The sequence below is a fragment of the Astatotilapia calliptera genome, chromosome 7 (genome assembly GCF_900246225.1).
Source record: "Astatotilapia calliptera chromosome 7, fAstCal1.2, whole genome shotgun sequence".
NCBI lineage: Eukaryota > Metazoa > Chordata > Actinopteri > Cichliformes > Cichlidae > Astatotilapia > Astatotilapia calliptera.
This window is the reverse complement of record NC_039308.1, coordinates 57,201,882-57,229,225: the sequence shown is the minus strand read 5'-3', so window position 1 is coordinate 57,229,225 and position 27,344 is coordinate 57,201,882. Positions and strand designations below refer to the sequence as shown.

Below are 27,344 nucleotides of genomic sequence, written 5' to 3'. Positions count from 1 at the left end.
CTCACCTGGACCTGTTGTCTTTGGCAACTAAAGAAATACGTCTTTGCTAAGTTATCTGCTATGCGTAGGAACAACACCGCTGCATCCCTCGAGCTGGGTTCTTTTATAACAATTTAATGATTCAGAGATTCGTGTTAAGTTGCTTAACAACTAAACAAAACAAAAAGTTTCTCTGAAAATGCTCAGAAAATCAGAGAAATACCAAAGAAAAAATTTGAAGGACCTTTAGAAAGAATGAAGAACTTCGACTCAATGTAACTTCTAAAAATAAAAAGCAAGTCTGGCTTCTTGGAAGCAAAATATAAAGAAATCAGAACTGAATCTTTATTGTCATTACAGCAATGAAATTGAGGTGCAATTCTCTCAGTGCAAAAGAAGAATAAAAAATAAAATAAAGAATATATATATTTATACATCTATAACAACAAACACAGTTGTTTCTGTATTGCACCACTTGCCAGTGTTGATGTAAATGCCAACGTTATAAAGAGAGAAGCGGTGGCTCAAGATTTTTGCACATGACTATAGGAACAAATTCTTTTTTCTGTGGATTTGTGGTTTCTGTTCATCTCATGAAAAAATTACAAAAAGTAGATTTTATGGATTTGAATTATTAGTCAGATTGTTAAAAACACTGTTTAATGGTGTTGTAGACCAAATAATGAATCTATTAATTATTACAAAAACAACAAATTATTAAAAAAAGTAGCTGCAGTTCTAATTCTCAGTGTACAGTTTGAGTCATTTAGTTGAAGTTGCTATTTTTCTCTGAGCTAAGCTGTCTAAACCCAGTCACTTGTTCATTGTCACATTCGGTTTTAGACAACCCCCAAACATGTCTGTGTACGAGCTTTATAAAGGGCATCAGTAACGCTTTTATCTTCTCAGTCACAGCAAGTGCTTTTTTTCTTTGTCTGTCTTATTGACCACCCTGCATCTTTCACAGGTGGACAAGATGTCCTGTGGTATCTCCTACTGCTAAGGTCACAGCTGTCATCGCCTCTTTGCTTTCAATTATGATGATGTCCAGGTCTTGGCAGCTCCACCCAGTATCATATGAACTTTGAGTGAACTGAAGGCTAAACATTACTTTTCAGAGTTGAACCTTTTGGGTTTTTTTGTTTGTTTGTTTTTTATCAGGGGCATGTTGGACATTAGCATTACTGTCTGTTTTTTGCATTTCTCTGTCAGTCAGCCTCTCAGTGATCTAATGACCTAATAAGCACAGCACAACTGGGAGTAGCAATCACTCCGTGCTTTCCATGAAAGATGTTTAGCTTTGCGCAAACATTTTTTCAGGAGGTATAAACCATCACTGGCATGCTACAATAAGGGTTCCAGGACATACAATGCACCTTTTTGTCTTTTGTTTCCCCAGCACTGCTCATTGAATTTTAATGATCTGTGCTACAGGTTTTATATTCAATTGTGTCTTTGTATTTCAGACCTCAAGAGCGTCGGCGCAGAGACCTTTCTGGTACAGCAAACAACACACTGTTTTATGAGGGCGGCAGAGGGAATACCACTCTCGGCGCAGGGGATAACAGTACAGATGGCATTCCTCCTAACGTAGAGTTCCCCTTCACTGAAGACAAGAGCACAACAGAGTATTTAGAGATCCCCAATCTGCGGCCCTTCACCGTCTACCGCATTGATATCCATGCGTGCAACGAGGTGGTGGGGAAGTGCAGCGCTGGAGCTTTCGTCTTCTCCAGGACCAAACCTGCAGGTTAGAAACATAGTAAAAAGCCTGCATTCAACTACCTGTTTTCAGTAATGCTGACAAATATAAAGAGAGTGCATTTCTTTTATTTTTTGGATATCGGGCAAAAAACAGTGGAAAAGGTGTATAATGCTGAAAAACACTTGGTCAAACATCTCACACTTAGTTGGGTTAATTGGAAGGAGGTCGGTACCATGAGTGGGTATAAAACAAAGCTGAGCCTTTCGGAAATAAAGGTGGCGAGGGTTAAAATATAAATATAATATAAAAATATAAAATCTCTCAGTTTTCAAATAGATTGAGGATTTAAAATGACTCCAAGTGATTGTGTTGATTTTGTTTTCATTTACACAGCATCCCTGCTGTTTTTGGTAACATAGTGGTGTGGAAAATGGAAAATGAAATGTGCTGGCACCTTTTCTGAAATTAAATATCCTTGTTTATATTAACGTGGTTGTGCCTGTTTCCCCCAGTCAAAGCGGATGACATCCCGGGCAAGGTGATTTTTGAGAGGTGTGACAAAATCGAGGGGTGTGTGGTGCTGCACTGGCCAGAGCCCGTTATGCCCAATGGACTCATCTTGATGTATGAGATCAAGTTCCGCCTGGGTAATGAGGTGAGCTGGACTGGGGTAATTATAGCTTATTATCATAGGTCATTTCCTTTTTCAACATTGAAAAGCCTGGAATCCATGACTATCCAAATATTGTAAACAACTGAAAAGGCTCTCAGTGTTTGCTCAGTGAAGGATTCACATGTTTAAAACGTGCACCAGACTCCAATCATGCTCATGCACGCAGGGCTTAAACACTGAGTAAAACCAAAAACAAATGACAAACTCTACACAATAGAAAGCTGATTGGAGGCCATCAAACCTTATTCACCTGAAATAAGAAACAAGAAATCATATTTTTGATTAGATGAGAACATTAACCCGATGGTATGTTTTCTTCCAAGCAGTAACCAGCGTGTGCTTGTTCTCTTCCAGCCTGAGAAGCACAAGTGTGTGTCGCGACAGGATTACCGCCGGTACAAAGGAGCTCGACTAACCAACCTTGGCTCGGGGAACTACTCCGCCCGAGTGCGTGCCACTTCCCCGGCAGGAAACGGCTCCTGGACAGAAAGTGTTTTCTTCTATGTGTCTCCACCTAAACGTAATGAACTTCTCCCTAATTACATGGAATGCAGAGGAATGAAAAATAAATAGGACTTGACACCATCGGTTTTTATCTTCTCTGACAGGTGATGACGGTGTTACGTTGTATGTGGTCATCATAATTCCCATCATTGTGACAATTTTTGTCGCCGGCCTCATCACCATCCTCTTCTATGTGAACAAAAAGAGGCAAGTATCTTTTTGCAGACGCGCTTTTAAAACTGCCTGACAAAAGTTCTTTGATTAAGCTGTTCTGCCTGGCTATGCTCACGAAGCTTAATGATCAGTGTAATGTTAATCAGCGCTAATAGGTGTTGTTTTCATTAACGTTCCCCTGTGGTAAAGAGTAGACTTCCTCTTGAAAATTGCACACAGCATCTGCAATCAGACTTGCCTGCAGGCTAACTGAGTTTGTGTTAACAGGAACAGTGACAGACTGGGGAACGGCGTCCTGTATGCATCAGTCAATCCAGAGTACCTCAGTGCTACTGAGAGTAAGACTGTTGGATATTTGGTCTATTTTTCATTGGGTTTTTTGGGTGGGGTGTTTAAACTCTGATGGTGACCCGCTGTCTCTTGTGCCACACCAGTGTATGTCCCAGATGAGTGGGAGGTAGCAAGGGAGAAGATCACTATGCACAGGGAACTGGGCCAGGGATCCTTCGGCATGGTGTACGAAGGCATCGCAAAGGGAGTAGTGAAGGACGAACCTGAAACGAGAGTGGCCATCAAGACGGTCAATGAGACGGCCAGCATGAGGGAGCGAATTGAGTTTTTGAACGAGGCCTCTGTCATGAAGGAGTTCAACTGTCACCATGTGGTAAGTTGGACGCGTCATCAAATCCTTACCATCTGGCTCATGTGGTTATTAATAATAAACCAGTGTATTGTCATAATGAATCCAGTCACGAGATGAAATTGATCCTCGCAGACGTAGACTCAAGTACGCTGTAGTTGTCTTTATTCCGACAGCTGCAGCATGACTTGCAGTTCAGACTCCAGGATATACTGTATATTCTCACTTCAGTGTGATCACAACATCAGAAACTGCATAACGTGGATGTGTTGTTAAAGCCTTTTTATTAGTCACTGTTTTGTTTTTTTTAAGGATAAAGATCTTTAACAATGCTCCAAGCAACAACAACAAAAAAAACCCCCCACATTTAAATTGCAAATGCAGGATGGAGCTGAACTGTAACCTAGTGTGCTTCTGAGTCAGACAACCTACCTTACTGCCTAGTAATTTATTGCTACTGAATGCACTATGTGGTGGTCTTTAATGTTATCTAGATTTAGTGGAAGCCAAACATTTTATTCTAACAAGAAATCACACAAAACCCAACAGTGAGAAAGTCTAGAGAGACTTTTCCTTTGTGGTTTGCTTTGTGGGAGAATGGTGTTGATCAGTGGAAAATACAAAGTGATTTGAGTCAGGACCACTGTAATAGGTGAATACTCACATGTGCAGTAATTTGGATTTGGTGGCATGGCTCTGTTCTGGGGTATTCTTGGCACGAGTTAGGGTGAACAGCAATATGATCCACCAAAGGCAGGCAGGCAGGTTAAAGGTGCCATAAGAGATTTGTAGAAGTGTAGAAGGGTATCATCAATCTGCTGGATCACAGCTGAACTTGACTTGCCTATTTGAATGAACTCTGTGCTGTTTTTTTTTTTTTTTATAAAAAAAAAACTTTTTTCAGAGCTTAAAGTTTTGAGCATATTTCATATTTTCCTATGTGAACAAAACCTATTTTGAAGTTATATGTAGCATGTATTTTGGACACAGTTTTGTTTTATCAGAGCTGACCCCTCTGCACTGCTGTGATTAATGTAGGTGCGGCTGCTTGGCGTGGTCTCTCAGGGACAGCCAACCTTAGTGATTATGGAGCTGATGACTCGCGGAGATCTCAAGAGCCACCTGCGCTCCCTGCGCAAAGAAGTAAGCAACCTGTCCACGTGTGCACACACACACACCTCTGCTCTCTTTCTTAATTTTTACAATTTCTTCTGCCACCCTTATACATCATCCACGCTACGCTTTGTTTCGCTCAGCTGATTAAAGCAGAAAGGCGTGATATGTCGACTGACTGAATAGTGCTTTTCATGGAGTTTCTCTTCTCACCGCCTCTTGCTCTACCGCAGAACGCCACCAGCCAGGTCTTACCCCCACTCAAAAAGATGATCCAGATGGCTGGAGAAATCGCAGACGGTATGGCGTACCTAAACGCCAACAAATTTGTCCACAGAGATCTGGCAGCGAGGAACTGCATGGTAGCAGAGGACTTCACTGTGAAGATTGGAGGTAAGTCAAGTTAATATATTGCCTTCAGCCTCCCCCGCTCTGCCGGCCTTGACAAAAAACTGTTTGGATTTCAGTGTCGGACCCAAGCACGTTAATGTAGATGGACAGAGGGGAGGGAAGAGGTGAGAGGGATAGATGAGCTCTCTGGAGCTTCCTCTCCCACACATAATGAGTGATACTTAGTGGCTTCCTCAACTTCTGCTTTCATTTTTTTTTCTCCAGATTTTGGCATGACCAGAGATATTTATGAGACGGACTACTACCGAAAAGGAGGAAAGGGCCTGCTGCCTGTCCGCTGGATGTCTCCAGAGTCACTGAAAGATGGCGTGTTTACTACAATGTCTGATGTCTGGTATGGCAGCAAATCACTCTTACATATACACAAGCCTGCATTAGACTAGGGCTGCCACAAACGATTATTTTGATAGTCAAATAGTCACCGATTATTTTTGCAATTAGTCGACTAATCAGATCATGCATCCATTGGATGTACAGCTTATTGCACCAGCAGCATCTGCTCTTATATAACTATCATTAGCTTACAGTTTTAAGTGTTTAAGGTATGTGCTAACTAAAAATAAAGACAAGATGATAGTTTATTAAATTTTAATGAAATTTGCAGATTGTTTCGGTGAAGTTTAATAAACTCCTTGCTATCTAAAATATAACAGGACACCGGAGTATTTTCTCGAGCATCTCACATTTCTGATAATCAGTTGTCTGCTTGATGTTTATTCAGCTGTGTAAAAACTATAACTTTAAGCTCAGCCAAACCGATTTACTCAGGAACAAATAAAATACTAAAAAAAAAAGCCAAACAATAACATTTTTAAGTTATCTAAGTCACTTATATATGTTTCACCTGAGTGGGTTTGAAAACGATTTCCGGTGTTCTCACCGGCTCTAGTGAGCCTGTAACCCCGGCTACCTATCGAGCTAGTGGGTAACAGACGTCTCCGAAAACGTCGGAGCGCTTTTGAAAACATGTGGTGTCTTGATAAACTGAGCCGATATTTGAGGTTTACACAGCTACATTCTCACCTGAAAATATGCTACACGCTTATTTTGTGACCCAGAAAGAATAATAAGAGTAATATTAAAACTAACTAGCTGCTGCCATTGTTGGAAACTGAGCTGGGCTGCGCTATGAATTCTGGGACACAGCTTCTTCTTCTTCTTCGGGGTTTAACGGCAGCTGGCATCCTTGTACATGCAGTGCTGCCATCTTCTGTTTCAGTCCGTTATTACACTCTTAAATCCTACTTATTCCTGCGTCTTTTGGGATCTTACAAAGCTTCAAACGACGCGTCGACTATTAAATCAGTCGTCGACGATTTTGATAGTCGATGTAATCGTGACTAGTCGACTAATTGTGGCAGCCCTACATTAGACATGTATGAACCTCCTTAAATCCAGAAAGATGCTAAGTTTTCCATAACCACCTCAATATTTTTTTTGCCTTTGTCCTTGTGTATACTCTAAAACAGTTCATGCTGTGGCAAAAAACTAGATAATATATTCTTATGATAATTTTCTACTTTAGTTTTTTTTTTTTAAAATCATGACTACTGTTTCCAAAAGCATCCAAACCTTTGGTTTTCTGGCTGCCTCTTTGGAAATTCCTGGCAAAAAAGTACAGGCCAGGAGTATTCCTCTTCTTCTTTTTTTTCCATTTACTGACAACTCTATTATTCCACTGTTTCGTAGATTCCCAGCCTACAGCACTGCTACTTTTTTTCCTGTGTTTTACTACTGTTTACTAGAACCCCCTGCATGTTTGTTTCCCCAAATGTCACGGGTTAGTCCCTAAGAGTGGGCTTAAACTGCTCCAGATGTCTTTAAATGAGAGGTTGCCGTGCCAGCACAAACACACCTCCACAATTTGTGTACTATATCCTCCCCTTTGATGTTGTAAAGAAGTTTAGTGTAAGATAACCCTGATGTCATCATGAGTAGGTGACTGTTTGAGATCCTGGTGTGCAGTATTGTAATAGGCCTATTTTATTTATTTTGTTTTTAAGTTAAGCATACCATTTGAAAATTTGGCTAGCCAAAGTAGTACAGTAAACAAATATTGTGGTCATCGCGAGGCAGTCTTGAAGTTAAACTGAAGAAATACTTCATGCTGAGGTTTTTCCTGCAGTATTGTAATCATGTAAGCTGTATTACAACATACCGTGCCACACGTCATGAAGTTAAAATAAGAAGCAGGGTAAATGCTCAGTACCAGCTCTCCGACATCCTGCGCTCATTTTGGATTCTAGTGCAGATTATCTGGGGAACTTAAAGTTGCAATATTTAAAATAGCATTCATCTTTTTGGGGAACTTGTGGACAGATATGAGCTAAGGATACATGGCACACTCCAAAAAGAAAAGAAAAAAAATGAAGCCTGAAATAAAGTCAGCAGTGTCAGCTCAGCTTGTGCGCTGTTAGTACTGCGATCGATGGATGGCAGTGAGAGTATTTCAGTCCAACACGGACAGAACAAAAAGTCAGAAACTATCGGTTAGCCTTAGATTAAATTTGGTTCAGACATTCACTGCACCCAGGAGATGAATCCCACTTACTGCTTTACAGCCACTTTCTCTGCCTTTTCATCTTCCTTCATCACGAGATCAGAATTTTCAATCTTCTAATACATTTTTTAATGACTACATTCCAGTAAATCTCACCAACTTAACACAATAAACTAAGGCACAGAGCACGCCAAATCAGATACCTGCCTAGCATCAGCCTGTCACTGTGAGCATGTTATCATGCTGACATCAGTTTTTTTTCCCTCTTCTGTATATTAAAAGGCATTTATTACCTTTTCTGTATCAGTCAGTCAGGCTGTTTGACATTTACTCCCTCTAAAACCATTACTAGAATATTCCTCTCTGTTTAGGTTGGACATTTATGCACATCTCAAGCACAACAGCTCTCAAACAAGCACCATATGTGGCTCTTATAAAAAAAGGAATATATGAAAAATATGATTTGTACTTATTGTTTGTATGCAAACAGTGCAGCTCAATTTTGAGTGGAGGGAGTTTTATTTGCTTTTATTAGATGGTTACCAAGTATTACTGGTGAGGCATTTTCAGGTCACCCTGATAACAATTTAGTCACTAACATAATGGATGTCATTTCTTTCAAATTTAGAGCGATGATGTAGGATAGGCTCTTCAAAGTAAAGTTTATTCCTAAGCAATAGAAGAATATGTGTGCTTGATCGATGGTTAAAATAAACGTTTACTGTGGAAGCCGAAAGAGCATCACATAAAATACCACAATATATTACTTGAATATGTTGCCTAATTTTTCTCGCTGCAGGTCATTTGGTGTCGTGCTGTGGGAAATCGCCACCTTAGCTGAACAGCCTTACCAGGGGATGTCCAATGAACAAGTGCTGCGCTTTGTCATGGAGGGAGGACTCTTGGACAAACCTGACAACTGCCCTGACATGCTGTAAGTCTTTCTTTTTTCAAATCTGTGACCCTGCCCTTAAGAACAATAAAACTAAGTAACATCAGCTTGGATTTATGAAGGATATTTTATCCTCTACAGCCGCAGCCACCCATGTCTTCTGTCCTATTAATATTTTGCCCTGTTTTATTTTAAGTTGTGGCTCTGAGTGTGAAGGATATCGTGTGTATAAGTTAAGGTAGAGCCAGGACGAGGGCCGACATTAACGTCACAGGATAAATGTGGTCCGTTGACGACATAGCTTCAGTGGTCAGCTGGCAGTGAGAACCCTGCTCAGCCTTCAGCGCCGGCCCATAGAAGGGATGCCACAATCAGTGTGTGAAAAATGCCCCTCATTCCTACTACGGAGGGAGGTAGTGCCTGTCTGTCAGCGTGGTGGATGAGAAAGTTATCATTATTTAACTTTAAATTAATCAGTCAATCGATCAAACACTTTGGAAGTTAGAGGGGAAAGAAAAGCCCGAGCACAGCCTGCTCGTCGGCATGCAGCGCTGCATACATGCATTTCGATTCTCCGTCTCTGACCTCAATAAGAAGGCATTCTGCTCTCTCCCCTCCCACTCTCCACGGCTGACCTCACCTTAGAAAGAGTGTGAGTAGCAAAAAAAAAGAAAAAAGAAAAAGAGGATCAAGTGTTGTGCAGACACAAACCTCGCGTTTCTATGGCAGCGTGGCTGTTTTGTCCTGATTACAGGAGTGTGTGGATTGTGTTACAGAGGTGGTGGAGTCGGGGCTTAGCAGCACACATGGAAGTCAGGCCACTGTCGATGGTCGCCTCTGCTGTAGTGACTTAATGGAGATTTCCAGAAGATTGCCCAAGTGCAGTGAAGCCAGAGAGTTCATACAAAGACTGAATAGAAAGATACAGAAGAAGTGGAAGTGGGCAGGTTAACACAAACAGGGATGAGTCATATTTCGAGAGCCTTAAATGTCTCCTACTTGTACTGTTTCCTTTGTTTCTCAGGTAGCTTTGGTCAATGATTGTTATTCTCATGTTTCTGTCTAGAGTTTCCCAGAGATAAAAGTTATTTTCCTCCTTCAGAATTGGAAAATAAATGTGACTAAATTAAACATCATTATTTTTCTGTGGAATATCACTTACACGCTATTATCCGTCAAGGTTTTGCCACGCCGGGGAGGTTGCACGTGTGAAGTTTTTCAGATCTGGCAGGGATTCCTGTTCAGGTTTATTAAGCATTTAGCATAGATGTTTGGAGACTTTTTTGCACTCACACTTGGCCTGAAATTGCATCTGTTTCTGATTTTTATCAAGCTTTGTTGGCCCATCTCTTCTGTGAATATTTGGCTTTATCCAGGCCAGTGAAGATTTTCTTATAATTCTGACACCGACTATCTCATATTTGCTTGTAACCGTCCGTATACAGTATATCGGACAGTGAAGTCAGAATCGGTTTATTGGCCAAGTACGTTAACACACATGAGCTCTCACTATATTTTAATACCGTGCAGATGGCAAATTCGCAGGATAATACAGATACAGACATACAGCCAAGCAAAGATATCGAATCAGCCAGAGCAAATAAAGAAAAACAGAAACAAAAAAGCAGACCCTAGGCAAACCATCCGAGCCGCCATCTCAGTAACTTAATAGCTGCTGCTCAGCTGTATTTATACAGCACATTTGGTGCACTCAAATTTGAATGTGAAGTGATTCGGGGGAAAAAAAAAAAAAAAAACCACAGCTAAAGAACAAGTGGAGTTTTAATGCAGTGCAAGTAAAGCTCATGTAATCTGTTTTGTGTTGCTCACAGGTCCAATGTTAGTCAGTTTAGCCAAAGCATGTGGCCTGTGGGTCACGATTGGCAGGATGCTGACAAGAAGTCAGGATTTACAGTGTTTGTTTTCTAAATTTGCATCAAGAAGCCTCGTGCGAGACGGTGTCGGAAGTTTGCAGCAGACGGGTTACTCTGGTGCATCGGCCTTACTTCCAAGCGCCGTGCGCCTTTTTCACGGGAGGTCCTTGCTTGCCCGAGCTCGGACATCTGAACGTCAACTTTGAGACACTTCCTGCACATGTGCAAAACAAGTCTGAGCCGCCCCCTGCTGCTTCAGAGCATGAAGCGAGGCACGTGCTTAAGAAAGCTTTACCCATAATTCCTCTGGCGCGGAGAGGAGCTGGCACCCAGCTGCAGAGGTTATTCTAGATGGCAAAGAGACCACTAGGAAAAACAAGACAGAGGGAACAGCAAGAACGGAGCAGCGATGGCCAAGGTGTTTATGTCAGCGGGCCTTAGAGAGTATTCTGAGCTTGTTTGTGTATAATTGGAGCTGTGGTGTGCGGTCCAGCACCACACAAAACTGTAATAATTCTCCCGTTTATGATGTTGTTTTGACATTCCCAAAGCTCGGTTGCTGGCCTGGCACAGTAACCTTAAGTATGATTTACTGTTCTGCTGAGTGCATGCTACATTTCTGATCTTACTGTATTTGTTGTTAAAAAGAAAAAACAAACGGAACCCCCAAAATAGAAGGAAAAAAAAAAAAAACGGCAAAATTTCAAAACAATTGAACTGGCATAAAAATAGTTTGTGGATTTACTTACTATATTATTGCCACTGAAAGCCTTGTAGCTTGCAGCAACTTTGGAACGCGCGCACATATATTTAGTCTTTTGGCCACAGTCTTACAGGGTTTTAATTATATAATTTTACGGGACAGTACTTAAAGAGAAGGCATGCTCACCAAGATTACCTGCCAACAAACCTGCTTCGAATTAATGAGCAGCTACAAGTGGTAAGGACGGGTATTTACAATAACTACATCCTTTTTTCCCCTCTTTTTTTTTTAAAGAAAAAACTGAAGCATAAAATCTAGTGTAGCACACTTTACCAACGCTGATATTACAGTCTCTGTTCTTTCTTCATGATCAGTGTTATGAACTGAGATGTAGTGCCAAAAAGCCCTAAAGGGGCCTTCAGTTTCTCCTGCCACCTGCTGGACAGAAACAAGACTTACAGGGCCACATGCTGTTTTCATCCCTCCTGTCCTTACCGGTTGTAAAGTTTGCTGATATGTTGCAGTTTAAGAAGTTTCTGTTTGTCAGTTCAAGCTGGTGTGTGAGAAATGTTTACACAGAAATGACAAAAATGATGATTTTGTCATTTATCTTTCAGGTTTGAACTGATGCGAATGTGCTGGCAGTATAACCCTAAGATGCGTCCGTCCTTCTTGGAGATCATCAGCAGCATCAAAGACGAACTGGATCCTCCCTTCAGGGAAGTGAGCTTCTTCTACAGCGAGGAGAACAAGCCGCCGGACACAGAGGAGCTGGACATGGAGGTAGAAAACATGGAGAACATTCCACTGGACCCTTCATCCGTGAGGCAGCCGTCGACTGCTGTCATTTCCTCGTCTGGGTGTGCAGGAGGCATGTCTCCTCCTTCTACGCATCAGTTATCCCCCATGCAAGGCCCGAGTACGCCATTACTGGGACCTGTTTCTAACTCTCCTCCCGGCCCACTTGCTTCAGCCTTGGCGTCTCCAGGACTAGCCTTGGACAAGCACTCAGGACATGCTTCGGCCAACGGGCCTGTCGTGGTGCTGCGGCCCAGTTTTGATGAGATACAACCCTATGCACACATGAACGGGGTCAGAAAGAACGAACGGGCGCTACCACTGCCCCAGTCATCAGCCTGCTGATATCAGACCAGCCCTCTCCTCCTTCCCCTTTTACACAGGGTATCACAGACCTCTCATCTGTCTCTTAAGGAGGGATGGATGAGGTAAGAAATTGCTTTCTTCTACTGTTTGCCAGTAGATGGTCTCTCCACTCTTAAGGTCAAACATAAACTCGGAAGAAATGGAAAACAAGATAGCACAGAGCAATTGGTGGCTCAAGCTCAACACTGGGAAACTCCATCCTGCGCAGCCTGTATCTGAGTCTTTGTTATGTAAGAGTCCTTAAAGAAGGAAAACGATACAGGCATGTATCCTGACTTACAGATTTACACATGAACTTTAAGAAAATCTTCTTTTTTTTTTAAAGCATATCTGCCAGCAAAACCAACAGAAGAGCACTTTTTCCTCACGATTTCAGAGGTGATGTGATGGATATTCAAGTGTGTATTTATACACATAATACATAATACAGCATAGCTCCATTTCTAAAATTACTTTCCATCAAAATGACTGTATTCACATGAGCAGACTGCCTCATGTTGCGTGAGGATTAGAAAGGTTCCAACTTTTCTGATCCTCTAAGATCTTTTTTTTTCATTTTATTTTACTGTTGATGTTTCTATGGGATTTTGTCCTGTGTAGGTCAGAATGGTAGAGGAAGATCTATTTTCTGCCAGACTATTGCCAAATCATGCTTTCTCTTCAGTTTCCTAAAAGGTGTCCCTTCTTACTGACGATTGTGGTTCAGAGTTGTCTGTGTGAAAGATAATGCCAAGATTGCCTGGCTGTTTTCAGTCTTCATGTTTATCTGTCACTGCTCCTGGAGCAGCTGTGTGTAGGAGTTTGCTGCCTTCACCATTGGTTATCACTTATTTTCTATGTTTAACGCAGATTTTACTGGTTCCATCTCAAAACTGAGGACTGGCTGACTTGTTCTCAGCCCATGTAATAATTTTTCTCTTTTTCTGTGTGCACACCAATCACATGGCGGCACAGTGGTATAGTGGTAAGAGCTGTCGCCTCACAAAGTAGAAGGTTCTGTGTTCAAACGCTGGCTGCAGACACTGTGTGGAGTTGACATGTTTTCCCTGTGCCTCTGTGGGTTCTCTCCAGGTACTCTGGCTTCTTCCCACAGTCCAAAGACGTGCATGTTAGGTCAATTGGTGTTTCTAAATTGGCCACGGATGTCTGCTACAGCCTGCATCCATGGCTATTTAAAATGTGACTGAGTGGTCAGCAAGACTAATAAAGCACTAAATATGTGAGAGCATTACAAACACCTGACAGATTTTCAGAAAAAGAGAAAAGCCGTGGTGCTGATTGGCTAATCAAAAGTTTGCTTGCCCACCTACATGCCCTTCATTACTTTCATCTTTCAAACATCTGAGGGAAGAAGGCATGTGATTGAAGCACAGCCAACTCTGAGTCACAGCCTCTGTCTTTGTTTAATTTATTTAAAAAAAGAAAAAAGAAAAAAAAAAGACTGAAAACATCAAAGCATCAGAAGGTCGCACTTCAAATGAGCAAATCACTGAACTTTATACTTTACGAATACAACTCTGGCTCCACTTTGACTTCTTCTAACCTTTTTTTTCTGAGATTTTCAATTGTGCATTTCACAGTGGGAGGTGAACATGGTTCGCCGGCACTGCTGTACCGAATACAACGCAAGAGACAGAAAATGAGGTGATTTTAGTAGCCTAGAGACAGCTTTCAAGTCACAGGTGGTCTCTTTTTAGAACAGTCAATAGTTTATCTACATTTCAAACACATATAAAGGTCTTACAGTTGTATTTTTGACTGCAGGATCGTTTTTATACACTCATTGGTTTTTGTCACTTTTTTAAAACCTTTTTACGGTTAAAAAATGTTTGCCTCTATGTCTGTACAGAACAAAGCTGCTATTTTATTCTTTTCCTCTTTTGGATGATATATATATATATATATATATATATATATATATATCATCCAATATATATATAAAGAAATCCTTCAGGTTTGGTATTTTATGGTCTCCACAACAGTCCATTTCTAATACCCTTAAACTGTTCAGAAAATATCCAATTTAAATCACAAAACGTGACCCCCGAAAGGTTTTCTGCAACACTACATTTTGTTAATTGCCTTTTCTTTTTATGAAATGTTTCTTTCTCTATTTCTGGATGTCTATATTATTATTATTATTATTATTAATGTTATTATTATTTAGAACGGACACCTTGGCTCAGTCTGTGAGCAGAGCGTGTACTTTCTGCATCCCTTTTTTTGTACTTTATTGTCTAGCACTGCGCCTGGCATTGGCCACTAGGTGCGACTCGATCTCAGGTCAAAGTTAAGGCTTTGCTTTCTCCACACATTCTCACAACATCATCCTGTACTTGCTTCACCATTTCCTCCTCCTTTCCTGCTCCTGATCATCATGACCCCCCCCCCCCTTCTGAAGTCAGGATAAGTTCCAGTATACGAGATATTTACCAGATCTGGTATTTTAACCCATCCACGTCCTGCCTCGTTTTTTTCCGATTAGATAGGGCTAAATTAAGTTGTCTCGTTTGCCTTAATATATGCCAACCATCTTTTAACCGTTTCACTTCTACTCCCTCCTCTAGCTCAGTGTTCCCTCTGCTGATTTCCTTTCTTCAGACTTATTGTTTAATCTTCACGACGACTGCTTCTTAAAACCAAATAAAGGATGGGTTAAAATCCAGGGAAGGGAACGCATTTCAATGTCACGAATGGCTGAATACTGAAAGTGTTTTGAAGGATTTCTGCTCATGTTACCTGGTGATTCCCCTTCTTTTATTTTATTTTTTTCTGTAGAAATGTTATTTATTTCTTCTTCTTTTTTTTTTTCCTTTTGTGATATCAGTTTAAATCACTGTATAAATGCCCCATGATTCAGTATAAAGTTGGATTTTTTTGTATGCATTTTCTTTGGTGTCATGACTGGGGGACTTAAAACCTTTTCTTTTTTTCCCCCCTTTAAGTATATCTACCTCACTCTTTTTAAATATATGTATGCGTATGGAAAACAAATACATCTCACTCTTTCTCGTTTTTTTTTTTAAACCCCCACAGGGATCTAGATAAACCTCACGAAGCGGACTAACACAGGAGATGGAATGGAAGTGTTGTTAAGTTACCCCGGCCATTTCTGGCCCAGCGGGTTAAAGCTTTTAGAAAAAAAAAGGCCCGCGCGTTTGCTCAAATTGAACAGCAGCCGTTAGTACGGTGTAGTTTTGCTCTCAGTGTTAAATGTAAATGAGTATTTATGTGAGGACATCGATCTACACTGTATTTTAACCGAGGCAGGTGCAGTACGTGATAAGACAGGAGGCCAGGGCTCAACACCACACATTCCATCTCCAAACATAAATGTCACAACCTCAAATCCTCAAAAGACAAAAACTTTTAATTTTTCCTCTTCTAAAATGCTTTTATATAAAAGTCTAAAATAAAAAATGTATATACATACATATATATATAGATAGATATAAAACGGGAAATATTTAAAAAGGGAAACTTTTTCATCACCTCCAATAAAACAATTTGACCTGCAGCCTGTGATGCTGCGAGCATACGGTGCAACTCCACCTCTCACTTTATTCCAAGCAAACAGATGGCATTCACTTTTTCAGAACAACAACAACAAAAACTAGATAGTTGTGAACTTTCCATAATATGGGGAAAGCAGCCTCCTACGTATTTCTAACTTCTGTAGGAACCCCTAAATCAATGATTTCCACATTGGAATCACAAGAGCAGTAAAACAGTGTCATTTTCTACCCTTATAAACTCTTCGTGGTTATGTGAATGTCATCATCCCCCTTCCCCTTCCTTCCCAGTCTGAATGCCAAGACATTCTGACCCCAGCGTTCATTTCCACTCTCGTTATCGGTGCCACTCCCTCACTGTCCGTTCAGAGTTGTTTTGCTCTATCAAAAGTCAAGTCTGCAACCCCCGTTTTTTTTGTCTGGCCCGTTGTAACTGATACTTACAGTAATGCTGCTGGTTCAGTCACCTCAGTAGATCTTATTTTGTCACCACAAAATAGGAGGGAAAAAAAAGAGAGAGAACAAGCGTGAAAAGGTGGCAAAGTAGCTTTTACATCTCAAAGCGTCTCATTAAAAAACAAAAACAAAAGAAACCTCAGTGCTACTTTTTAACTCGCAGTGGCTACTTGGCGAGCGTTAGCTCAGTGCAAGGGCTGATGGGCTGGGAACATTAGATAATTTGCATTTATATGAATACCCAAAAGCAATAAGAAAAGAAAATGGGATCACAGATAGGCAACCAGGTAACTTCTAATGTGAAATTTGGGTGCTCAATTAAAGTTCTTGGTAAATAAAAAAAATAGATAAAACTGTCTGATTGCTGTTTAATATCACAACGGTTTAAAAATCACCACTGACAAGCAAACAGCTTAGGTAGTTACTTAACATATCTATGCATTTCTGTTTTTGTTTTTTTGCTGTATTATGGTATATGTCAACTTTCCAGTTCTGAGAGTAGACACTGATCTGTTCTGAGGTGAATAGCTGTTGAATAACTAGTTACCATTAGATCACGAACCTGTCAAAGCTTACAACATTTACAATGAACTCGTGGACATGTATAGGACAGGGATGTTGCGTAGATTTACGGGTAGTCACGGTGAAGAGTAATCATGGTTAGAAAAAGACGATAGTTTACAGCTTCACGCGATACTTTTTTTTTTTTTGCGTTACCTTAGGCTTAAACAGCATAAATATACACTACAGTTTAGTCGTCTGTCAACATTTCAATTCTTCAGAATGTTCTTCATGCAAATGTCAGGTTTATGGAGAATGCATCAGTGCATTTAAACTGCAATAATAAGTTTGAGGTTCATCATCATCCTGCGCCTCTGTTTTTAATGATTTGCATTCCTGTACCTTCTGAGGGGCCTTGGTCTACTACTACTATTATTTTATTATGATGCTTTCACAAAATCTGTGTGTTCATTAGATTGGGGAAAGAAATAATCAAAACGAAAAATCACTAGACTGTCTTCTTTCAAGCTCTATATCTGAGGCCTCAAAGTTTTTCACACCTATAGCTGAGATGGTGTATTTTTTAAAACACCTTCTCTGAATATGTATCTGAGAATTTCTTGTATTTTCTTTCTCTTTTTTTTTTTTGCTGAAATTTTGAATAAATAAATGAATGAGAACTACGAATGCCTGCTATATTTAATTTTTCATTCACACCAATCAGTGGGTATCTGCTATGGATCACGATCTACCTCATTGACACAAAAGGGGGATCTCCTGTTTTTGAATGCTCCTCCAGCTGTTCCAGGATCTTCTGAATGAGGGCTTGCAGCAGAGGCACCAGTCTGTCAGCTGAGGCCAAGGTACCAGATGTGGGTATATGGATGAGGGCTGCTCTCCCCTGACCATGATACAGTGAGCAGTAATATGCAAAATCGCACAGGTACCTAAAAAGAAGAAATCAGCCATTATCTCATATTCAAGAGTGACTCTTGATCGTGCTAGAACACTTGCCTACCTGCCAGCATCTCTTGAATAAACTACATTCATCCCTGCTTGTCTGAAGTGCTTTGAGACTGCCCTCATGTTAATGACTGACTCCAGCTTCTGTGCCCCCCCTTCGACGCAGCAGCGAGTCTCTGGACAGTAGCCGCAGACATCTCGGTCTCTGTAGCCAGTGTTCTTCCCCGTTTGCTCCAAAATCACCACACTGGAGCCTCTGGCCAAACCCAGATGTACAGCAAACTGAAGTAAATGCACACAAACACAAGAGTGAGTTATTCACCTTGTGGTGGGATTTCTTTATTATTTATTTTTCATATTTGGAAGAAGCACAATAAACATTTTGGAAATCTATTGACAGAATTAAGTTTTAAACTAATAAGGTGATCAGTCTACAAGTCACATTTCGCTTTATTTTTACCTTTGGGTTAAGAGTGTGCCAGAGCTCACCAATAACTTTCTGGGTTTTCAAGTAACTCACTGGTAACTCCCTCACATGGACGTCAACATTCTCCCCCAGTCCGATCAGTTTCAACCCCTGCAATCATTTTTCAAATGAGTTATTTTCAGACTCAGTCAGCCGGTGGCGTTGATCGTTATTACCTTGGCGGCTTCCCAGCTGGTGTTGGTCAAGAACTGTCGAAAAGGTCCAAAACCTTAAAAGTAAATCGAATTTGCCAATTCAAAATAAAAGTCGGTCCGGTGCGATTATGGAGGACATGAACATTTACAGTTTACCTGTAACGACCACAGTTTCGCTTTTATTCATAGCCGAACCGAGATTGCAGCGCCTGTAACGGCAGTTCAGGGATTTCATGCAAGGATACTAAAACGTAGATAGATTTTCTTTAGCTTTCGCTATTCGTTTACTGTCCGCTTGGGGGCGCTCATCTCTGATAAATGTGATGCCCCTGTGAGGGTGATGCATTCAGGTGTCTCAGGAAAGTTATGCCATCCACAAATCATATTGAACTTAAAACAGCGAGACAGACTAGCATTTGTACTCTCAATAACACTTGCAGGCAATTTAGAATCACCAAAAGTCACCAACCCCACTAAGTGCATGTCTTTGGACTATGGGAGGAATCTGAAGAGAACATGAACAAGACCTTCTTGCTGTGAGGAAACAGAGCTACCCACTGCGCCACTGTGTGTACGTTGTATTTATCCATATTAACTACTTTCTTGCACAATCTCAGTTTACCTTTTACTTTCCTTCAACTTAACCTTAAATCGCTGTTGGATATATTTAAAGTTCTTGCACTCTCACAGAATCAAGCCATCACTATGTTCTGCCTCTGGCACATTTACTTTAACTTGTGTTTATTTATTGTAGGATGTTCTATTTTTAAATATTTACCCTGGTGCTGTAACACAATAACTTCCCATGCAGGGTGAAGAATCTATCGGTCTATTATGGCAAGTAAACAACAAAGGCAAGCACTTCATTGAAAGAGTAAATCTTCTGAATTAAAAAGTATTAGGGTAAAAAAGATTCAATTAAAATTAAAAAAGCAAAATGAAAAAGCAAATTTACCAAATCTGCAAACTAGACGCTTACGACATCAGTGGGAATATATTTTAAGTGTAACACACATTCTAAATAATATATATTTATACATTCTAATATGGAGCTATATTATAGCTGCAGTTAAATGTAGACTGGCTTTTACATGTGGGAGAAAAAGCCAAAAGGTAAATGTAGCCAAAACCAATATACTGTGTTTAAACCTCAATTATTATCATTTTTTAACTCGTGTACGTTTCTTTTTAGCTTGTCCTTTCTTTTATTTATAGTTGCGGTGAGTTTAGCATTATAGTATTTCAGAGAGCACTTAAACGCAACATAACAACGGACAGGGACGGAGGGACACGCTCGGGACGCTGCTATGATGCAGCAAAGGACCCGCCCTCCTCCTCCTCCTGCACTTGTCAAAGGCCACCGATCACAAATTACATCACAGTCGCGCCCACGGACGAAGACGCAAATTGATGCCGGGAGAATCCGTCTCCTAAATAATAAATAAAATCACCGGACATTTTTCTCCATCTAACTTAACAGAGATAATTAGTTACCACAATGCTCCCTTTCAAGAGAACTTTTGAGAGCGAGAAGCACCAGCTGCAGGAGCTCAACAGCAGACTTACCCAGTATCTATCCAGAACCAAGCAGCTGGAGCAAGAAAACGCGCATCTCATTGCTGAAATAAATAAACTGAGACAGGTGAGGACTACCGGATGGGAAACTAAGTACAGGGCTGAGATGCAGGACCTGCGGAGAATGGTGGGGCAGCTGTCGTTTGAAAAGTCCCAGGCTGAGATGGAGAGGGAGAAGCTATGGCGGGAGTTGCAGATGATCCAGAGTCTGTGCAGCGAGCAGACCGATGTGTGCCGGGACGTCAGCGGCGAACTAAAGAACTGCGAGCAGGAGCTTCATCACGCTCACAAAACCAACAGCGAACTCCAGCAGCGGCTGCTGCAACTAGAGAACGAGTATAAACGCTTAGAGGATGCACACAGGGAAGAAGTGAGCCGCCTTTGCAGTCAGGTGGAGTCCCGAGTGGCACCCATCATCAGGCAAACTTATCGTGGGCCTCCGGTGGTCTCCGTGGAAGAGGTGCAGGAGTATGCCCACGGTATGTCCGAAGGATGGATTCAGACCTTCGAAATGTACCAGAAGACGGTAGAAGACATGGAGCAGTCAATTAAAGCGGACCAGGCAATGCTGAACGACATGCAGAGGGAAAAGATGCTGTATGCGTCCGAGTTGGACAAATTACGCACGGAAGCGGAAAAACAAGGGCAGATTCAAATGCGACTTGAGGAGCAACTGATGCACATGCAGGAAAAATTCCGTGTGGACTACAGTCAGTATCAGGTAAGGACGAATTAATTGTGCTACAGTAGAAGAAATGTTTAATTTGGCATTGTTTGATTCGTTTTATCAACAAACAAACAAACGAAAAACCACTTTCAGTAAACCCCGCAAAATAAGCTCTAATTTTGGAGACGGGGGAGCGGCTTGTCCCTTGCTGCCCTGCCACACCCACTGTCCTTAAAGGTACTCATGCAGCTGCAGCTCACAGTGGCTGCTACAAATGTTTTCGATCTTTCTAATAATGTGAAATTTACATTCACATTTACATTCACATTCCAATAATGTGAAATTTATATATATATACACACGCTGCACCATTCTGGCGTCTGTACCAAAACGCTACACAATAAATAAGGAGGGGTCATTATTCAACAGTGAGCAAGGCCTGTCAAGTTTATGTACCCATAACTAAAAAATATGGATTGTGCACAACATTTGACGTCAGTATACCAGGACAGCATAGCTCCATTAGCTGGACAAACGCTATACTTCCGCCCTAGTACCGTCCAACTGCTAGATTACACCAGCCACTTAAACCAATTAGCTGTCAGACTGACAAATCCTTATTAGCCTGAAGATGCAGTCTAAAGCAGGCCAGTCAGTTACATACCACTTCTCTTTCCACCCACTGCAGGGCTGTCTTCAGTAAAGTCACACCAAATACATTCCTCTGTTTATCTGTATGTAAGGAAGGCAAATGTTAACATTACTGGAGAGGGTTTATGCACAATACACAAAGCACTACTTGAGAGGACACGCCTAAAAACTTCAAATCTGTTAAGAGCACTAAAAGCTGCCTTGAGATGAATTATGGTTTCCTGTTTTTGCTTTTCCCCCCCTACCATCAGATGACTATTGAACAGCTGGAGCATGAGAGGAATGTGATGGCTGATGTTATAGCACAAAAAATGAGAGAGCATCAGCAGCTTCTCCAGGTGAAGATGGATCTAGGAATGGAGGTTGCTACTTACAGGTGATGAAACCATTTAGTTTGTTCATTTTTTGTCTAAATAAATGAAATGGATATTTTATGTCACGTCAAGTTTAAGTCTTTTCCCAGAAGCCATTTTTACTTGTGTTAGCATGAAAAGCACAGATGGCACGAATAAAAACACTATGAGAGACAATCAGCAGTCAGCGTTATGCAACTCTTCAGTAAGCCTTTATTATGTGATATGAACCATACCTGGGTGGTAGAACCACATAGGAGTATGTGTTTCACTGCTTCCCTTACTGTGAGGGGAAATGTCTTCCATAGAAGAAGTACATGTGGCGTCTTAAATGTTTTAGAGACACGTTTAATACAAGGAAAAGCTGTCAGATGCTTTTTGCAAAGGTGTTGCTAACAGTCAGTCTACTTTAAAAAGTGTAAGCTACAACAATTTTGAACGATTTTTGTGTTGTTCATGAAGAACTCCTTTGGGGAATGAGCGCATGTGAAAACAGAGACAGTAATGGTTATTTGTTTGGAATCATTATTTTTTTTCTTTTCTTAAGAAACAATTGTAGAAAACATTGTAGAAACAATGGCTAAAATGCAGAAGCTTTCTTTATTCTGAGATATTTCTATGGTTTTGAAATCAGATTACTGATTAAACCAGCCCAAATACCTCTTCAAGTTAATCTTAACTCAATTAACTTCATAATTTACATAAGGAGACATACTTTGCTTGCTCATCCCTGGTTTTGGCACTAATTGCTCAAATCTAAGATCTCAAACAAAAGTCACATTAAGCTAATATAGCTTGGATTCATATTTTTCATTGTTCACTCACACCCCACCTGCAGTGGCTCCATGCACCAACAGTGGAGACTGCTGTACAGTTTAAAAAACCCCGAGCTGCTTAACTGAAAATTAGTGTCTGACAAGGTTACATAAATACTACACATACTATAGATGATTCTTAAGTAAAGCTGTTAGAGCATATTGTGTGAAGGAGGACTGATTTTATAAGCAATAACTTGTCTTGTTATAGCACTCAGTGTGTTGGCTTCATGTTCATGACACAGGGAGATGCTAAGATCTCAAAGCTCTTTATAAAACAGTGGGTAAACACTGTACTGGAATGTTATATCAATGTACCCTTGACATATTATAACCTCTTGCCTCATATTGACCTACATTTAAACAGACTTATATCAAAGATGGTGATAGATATTAGCATTTTAGCTTTAGCTTGCCTCTATATGGCAGGCTCTCCACAGGCACAACTGGTTTGTTTTGAACTTTTGGAATAGACAGAATACCTTATTAGAGACGTGGCAGCGGCATTTGTTTTTGTATGTGTCACGTGTCCGTTTTTGCTCTGGGATTCACAGGGAAGCATAGACAGCCATGCTTTGTGGGCGTTATTTTTAGGCCAGTCTTTCGGAAGGCACTCTCCAGAGAAGTTGCTCGTTTCATTTGCTATTGTATGTCTGTTGAAGCATGGCCAAGGAAAGGTGAGCTGTTTCAAATACTAGTAATGCATCGATATTAAATGACGGTGGCTTATTTGAATTTTTAAGACTACTACCCTATATGGTCAGGTACAGCATTCATGCCTTCTCGTAAGCCAGTTGTGTTTAGTTTGAGAGGGTTGAAATGGCAGAGCTGAAGGATGTACACGATCCCATGAGGTACTTGTCTTTGATGTTTTGAAAATATTTGAGAAATTAACTTGAGTTAGGACCTTTTTGCCCCTGTCTTCATATGTAATTTGCCTTGTCTCTGTTTAGGGCTCTTCTGGAGGGTGAGCGAATCAGTCTGCAAGATGCTCATAAGCGAGTGAATCAACATCAAAGAGAAAGAATAATAGGTATGTTTCTCAGTTATTTTTATTGATGTGATAATGATGGGAAAACACTGCAAGACTGGTTTCTACTTGGATAAATCATTTACACATTTATTAAGCAAAACTGAAAACAAAATGTCAATTCATCAAATAATTATTACTAATTACTTCTTTACTAATTACTTTTGACTCAGATATCAAAATGCCTGCCCGACGCTATACTCCAAGAGCTTCCACCTTAACCACCAAACAGCACATGGATGTAAGGTACATGCCATCGACTTCAAGCTTGAGAAGAGCCCCCATCCCTTCCTCTGGGTCCATAAGTCCGTCTAGGGTCATCCCTATTTCAGTTACAGGAAGAGCTCGCCATCAGAGTCCGGCATCCAGAAGGGATATGATCTCATTTAACAAAGCTCGGGCAGCTGCTTCTGCCTCTGCTACTACCATTACCACCACCAGTACTACAACCAAAGATAAGCAAGCAGGCCATAGTGAAAACCAAGTCAGTCGGAGTGTACCAAAAAGAACAGCAGAAGAGCAAACTGTGAAACTCATCTGGCTCCCACACACAGAGGGCCAGATGAGTCCTGACAAGTCTTCTACTCCTGATACCAAATCAGTAAGAGTGGTGTCACCATCAATGAAGAGCCTAGTTACGGAAACCGAGACCGAAAGCAAGAAGTATGTGTCAGATGAAAAAGAAAAAGGCCCCGTTGTCGACGGCAAGGTCAAAGACAAAGGAAGAACAGAGTTTACAATAGGCCCAGCTGAGAAAAAGATATTAGACTCTGTGTCTGTAGAAGAAATAATTGAGAAAGTGATAAAACCAGCAGGTTTGGAAGCCAAGGTCTGTTCAGCAGGAGATTCAAAAGTCAGATATCACGTGGAGAAAACTGAGCAGGAGGATGGCACAACTAAAACACAAATCGTGCTGGAGTCCAAAGTGGAGGAAGAGCTGGATGTTTCTCAGGACAATGCCCTGGAAGAACTGTTGAAACAAGGTGTGAAGAAAGTGTCACTAGAGGACATCAAGGACACAGCAACAGGAAGCATGGTCAAGAACCTGCTGAGTGGCTTGCAAGGAGGAGAGGACTTACAAAATAAGTCAGTCAATGTGGAAATCATCGAGGAACCAGTGGAGTCTTACAGTGATGAAGAACTTGAGGCTGAGCAGAAGTCCGGGTTGACTTTTCATGAGCCTTCTGCATATTTTGAAGTTGAGGAGCCAGAAAATATCCCTCATGGCATTCAAGGTAGCAGGGGGGATGATAATGTCATGAAATCCAACACAGATGAGTCAAAGTTTGGATCTGTACAAGTCCAAGAGGTCTCTAGAGAGAGTGAATATCCACATTTCTCCCATGATCAAGAGTCTCATGAGTATTTTGTCTCCACACCAGATGAAAATCTTTCTGAATCTGAGGAGGGTGGCGGGATAACCTCATATGGCCATTATGGAATTGTAGATGACCTGTCGGATGAGAGGTATTATCAAGATGATGGCCTTCCCCAGAAAAAAGTGACTGTAAAAGAAAGTGATGAATATGAGTTTATGTCAGGTGACCGGTTGTTTGCCAAAGAGAGTTTTCCAGAGTGCATAATAGAAGAAGAGGTTCGGGTCTCACCTGTAGTGCAAGAGTCAGTGCTTGAGTACCTGAGAGAAGACTCTTTGGAGCCCAAAGAGCAGCTGAAAGGAGCTCTTGAGAAGCTACAAAGTTCAGTGTCGGGACCACTGAAAGAGGAGTTAGCTTTCCTCACCAGAGTGAGTAGTGAAAGTCCAGAGAATGTAGCCGTCGGTGTCAAAAGAGTGGAACAGTCCACTGACAATGGAACCATGACTATAGTTGCAGAGCTAAATGTTTCTCAAACCCTGGAAGAATCTGGGCTGCTGGAAGGAGATGACCTATCTGAAGATCAGATCATGGCAGCGCTCAAGTCTTCTAACATAGGGATCGAGAAAGCCTTCCAGAGTGGGGCGGGAGGAGGATACAGCATTAGAGTTTCCAGAGAAGATAATGTTGCTCATAGCGTGGACTATGGCGACTTCAGCGACAAAGGAGAATCTGCATCTGAAATCAGTGAGAAACATTTTAAACTGGGGCCATCAGACAAGTCATTTTCCTTCCAGATGGATGTACACGGTGGCCATGACGAGGCTGCCTCAGAGCAAGAGCTGCAGCCTCCAGTCCTGGAGATGCCAGTGAAGATTTCACAGGAGAAAAGAATCGCAACAGTTTACCTTGAAAGCCCTTCTAATGACTAAGAACTAAATCTGATTACTTTTTTCAAATTGAATAATTGCCAGTGCATTACGGTATGTTTACTTAAACATACAAAGCATATACTAATGGTGATTGCAGGAACTGTATTCATGCTATTTTTCAAGTAAACAAGCGTACTTATAATCCATAAGACTAGATTACCTAAAACAGAGTACTAGCTATTTAGTTAAAAGTATCTGATTTTCATATATGAATTTTTCTTTTTGCCATTGACTGCAGAGATCCCTGTGGGCTAGATTGTGTAAGGACTGAAACATCTACATATTGTAGCCATATTTAATGGTAGGCAATGCTGTGTGCTGTACTAGTATGTTTGGCTTTTCATAAGGTGCAGTTTGAATATCCTTGATTATTCTCTTTATAGTGCTTCATTTTGTACTAACCTACACTTAACAGCTTAAACAGCTCATTCTACAGTTTACAGCATATAATCCACCCAACCATCATGTCGTGGCTGTACTTGCCATGATGTTAAGTCTCCTTGGTCAGCATTTATTGCTCTCTGGGTTACAAGGTGCTGTGCACTGTTTGCAGAATAGGGCTTTAATTTTTTATGTTTTGAGCACCTCTAGAAAATGGAATGATGTTAGTACACAGCACATGCTGGAACACAGTGGTTTATATTAACAAGTCATTGCTAACATGTGTTCAAGACTGTTGACCTTGTGACTGAGGATAATATCATGAGAGTTAAAAAAAGAAGAAGATCTATTTGCTTTAGAATTTGTCTTAACAAAGCTCTTGTGAAGCTTAAAAGTGATTTCTTGGGGTTTCTAGGGACGGCGCAGTGGTTACAAACATTTGTAAATTGCAAACAGTTAAGATTTTGTTTTGAGCATATAATTGGGGGTAACACTGCATTTGGAATTCTAAATGGGACCATTTAGAATTCCAAACATGGCTGTCAAGTTGAAAACAATATCCAGATAAAACGATTAAAGTAGCAGCAGAGGTGTTTTGCATTAAAAGGATGTTGCAGTGAGGAAAAGTAATCACACATAGGTTTGATCTTTGTCATGTATAGCACTTATGGCTTGTCCACAGCTGTTGGCTTTCAGTGTTGGCTTGAAGGATTCAACTTTGCTCTGACCTACGAGTGTGTTTATAACCGCACCTATTTTTGGATCATCAGCTTAGCATTGAGTGTTGACTAGAGTTTGTTGTGTTGTGTATGCGTTACAGAGACAGAAATGAAATAGCATGTGTACCGTCTGGTTATTTTTTTTGCTTATTTTCTCTAACAGTGGCTGTATAATTTACTTCTAACTACTGAAAAGTCTTTGCAAGTCAACTTTCTGGTATGATGGTAAAGCAATCCAAAAATACAACATCTGGCATGAATGCCATGCTTTTACAAATAAAATAAATTAGCAATCTACAAAAAGAACCCTTCATTTCATGATTTGTTGTGATTTACTCTTTAAACTCAAACACTCCTATATCAGTGCACCTAAAGTGTTTGTTATTAATCTTTATGCGGTTATTATCTCATTGGTGAATGAGTGACTAATACAGTGTTTAATAAAGGTCAAATGGAGAGACTGAAATCATTGATTTATTCTGAATTCTTTTGAGACCATTGCTTATATTGGTACTAATTCCAG

The 27,344-nt window shown here is 40.7% G+C and overlaps 3 protein-coding genes across 5 annotated transcripts in view; 2 read left to right on the top strand and 1 right to left on the bottom strand.

Annotated features, from left to right (window-relative positions):
* Positions 1 to 14,221, top strand: part of igf1ra (insulin-like growth factor 1a receptor) — a 60,474-nt gene extending 46,253 nt beyond the window's left edge. The window contains exons 11-21 of the mRNA XM_026176023.1: positions 1,446 to 1,729; positions 2,197 to 2,339; positions 2,712 to 2,877; positions 2,966 to 3,068; positions 3,303 to 3,373; positions 3,470 to 3,699; positions 4,714 to 4,818; positions 5,022 to 5,181; positions 5,404 to 5,533; positions 8,499 to 8,633; positions 11,786 to 14,221. Of these exons, the coding sequence (XP_026031808.1) occupies positions 1,446 to 1,729; positions 2,197 to 2,339; positions 2,712 to 2,877; positions 2,966 to 3,068; positions 3,303 to 3,373; positions 3,470 to 3,699; positions 4,714 to 4,818; positions 5,022 to 5,181; positions 5,404 to 5,533; positions 8,499 to 8,633; positions 11,786 to 12,311 (2,053 nt within the window). The 3' untranslated portion in view covers positions 12,312 to 14,221. The remainder of the gene's footprint in view (positions 1 to 1,445; positions 1,730 to 2,196; positions 2,340 to 2,711; positions 2,878 to 2,965; positions 3,069 to 3,302; positions 3,374 to 3,469; positions 3,700 to 4,713; positions 4,819 to 5,021; positions 5,182 to 5,403; positions 5,534 to 8,498; positions 8,634 to 11,785) is intronic.
* On the bottom strand, positions 1,665 to 18,699 carry pgpep1l (pyroglutamyl-peptidase I like). 2 transcript variants are annotated; one of them, XM_026176026.1, is made up of 8 exons: positions 18,542 to 18,699; positions 18,407 to 18,459; positions 18,225 to 18,341; positions 17,820 to 18,046; positions 17,554 to 17,748; positions 16,289 to 16,321; positions 9,303 to 9,501; positions 1,665 to 1,723 (listed from the first exon to the last, which is right to left on the bottom strand). In XM_026176026.1, the coding sequence occupies exons 1-7, from the start codon at positions 18,618 to 18,620 to the stop codon at positions 9,405 to 9,407; spliced, it is 801 nt and encodes a 266-aa protein (XP_026031811.1). In that variant the 5' UTR covers positions 18,621 to 18,699; the 3' UTR covers positions 1,665 to 1,723; positions 9,303 to 9,404. The 2 variants fall into 2 exon arrangements, with proteins under 2 accessions (XP_026031811.1, XP_026031812.1); XM_026176027.1 differs by lacking the exon at positions 16,289 to 16,321.
* Positions 18,700 to 19,599: 900 nt separating this feature from the next.
* On the top strand, positions 19,600 to 27,287 carry synm (synemin, intermediate filament protein). 2 transcript variants are annotated; one of them, XR_003272959.1, is made up of 5 exons: positions 19,600 to 20,681; positions 21,530 to 21,654; positions 23,400 to 23,479; positions 23,650 to 25,772; positions 25,960 to 27,287. XR_003272959.1 is itself a non-coding variant. In XM_026176025.1 (4 exons), exons 1-4 carry the CDS (start codon positions 19,884 to 19,886, stop codon positions 25,719 to 25,721), a joined length of 3,075 nt encoding a protein of 1,024 aa, XP_026031810.1. In that variant the 5' UTR covers positions 19,600 to 19,883; the 3' UTR covers positions 25,722 to 27,287. The 2 variants fall into 2 exon arrangements, 1 of the variants encoding a protein (XP_026031810.1); XM_026176025.1 differs by having other exon boundaries at positions 23,650 to 27,287.
* Positions 27,288 to 27,344: the final 57 nt, after the last annotated feature.

Excerpts from the sequence above, each read along its gene's own strand:
- pgpep1l (XM_026176026.1), bottom strand. The coding sequence starts at position 18,620 with ATGAAATCCCTGAACTGCCGTTACAGGCGCTGCAATCTCGGTTCGGCT. Across the intron at positions 17,749-17,819 it reads TATTCAAGAGATGCTGGCAG|GTACCTGTGCGATTTTGCAT; the intron begins GTAGGCAAGTGT and ends TCTTCTTTTTAG. Across the intron at positions 16,322-17,553 it reads CCCCCTTTTGTGTCAATGAG|ATCTACTGAGGTGACTGAAC; the intron begins GTAGATCGTGAT and ends TGACAAAATAAG.
- synm (XM_026176025.1), top strand. The coding sequence starts at position 19,884 with ATGCTCCCTTTCAAGAGAACTTTTGAGAGCGAGAAGCACCAGCTGCAG. Across the intron at positions 21,655-23,399 it reads ATGGAGGTTGCTACTTACAG|GGCTCTTCTGGAGGGTGAGC; the intron begins GTGATGAAACCA and ends GTCTCTGTTTAG. Across the intron at positions 23,480-23,649 it reads TCAAAGAGAAAGAATAATAG|ATATCAAAATGCCTGCCCGA; the intron begins GTATGTTTCTCA and ends CTTTTGACTCAG.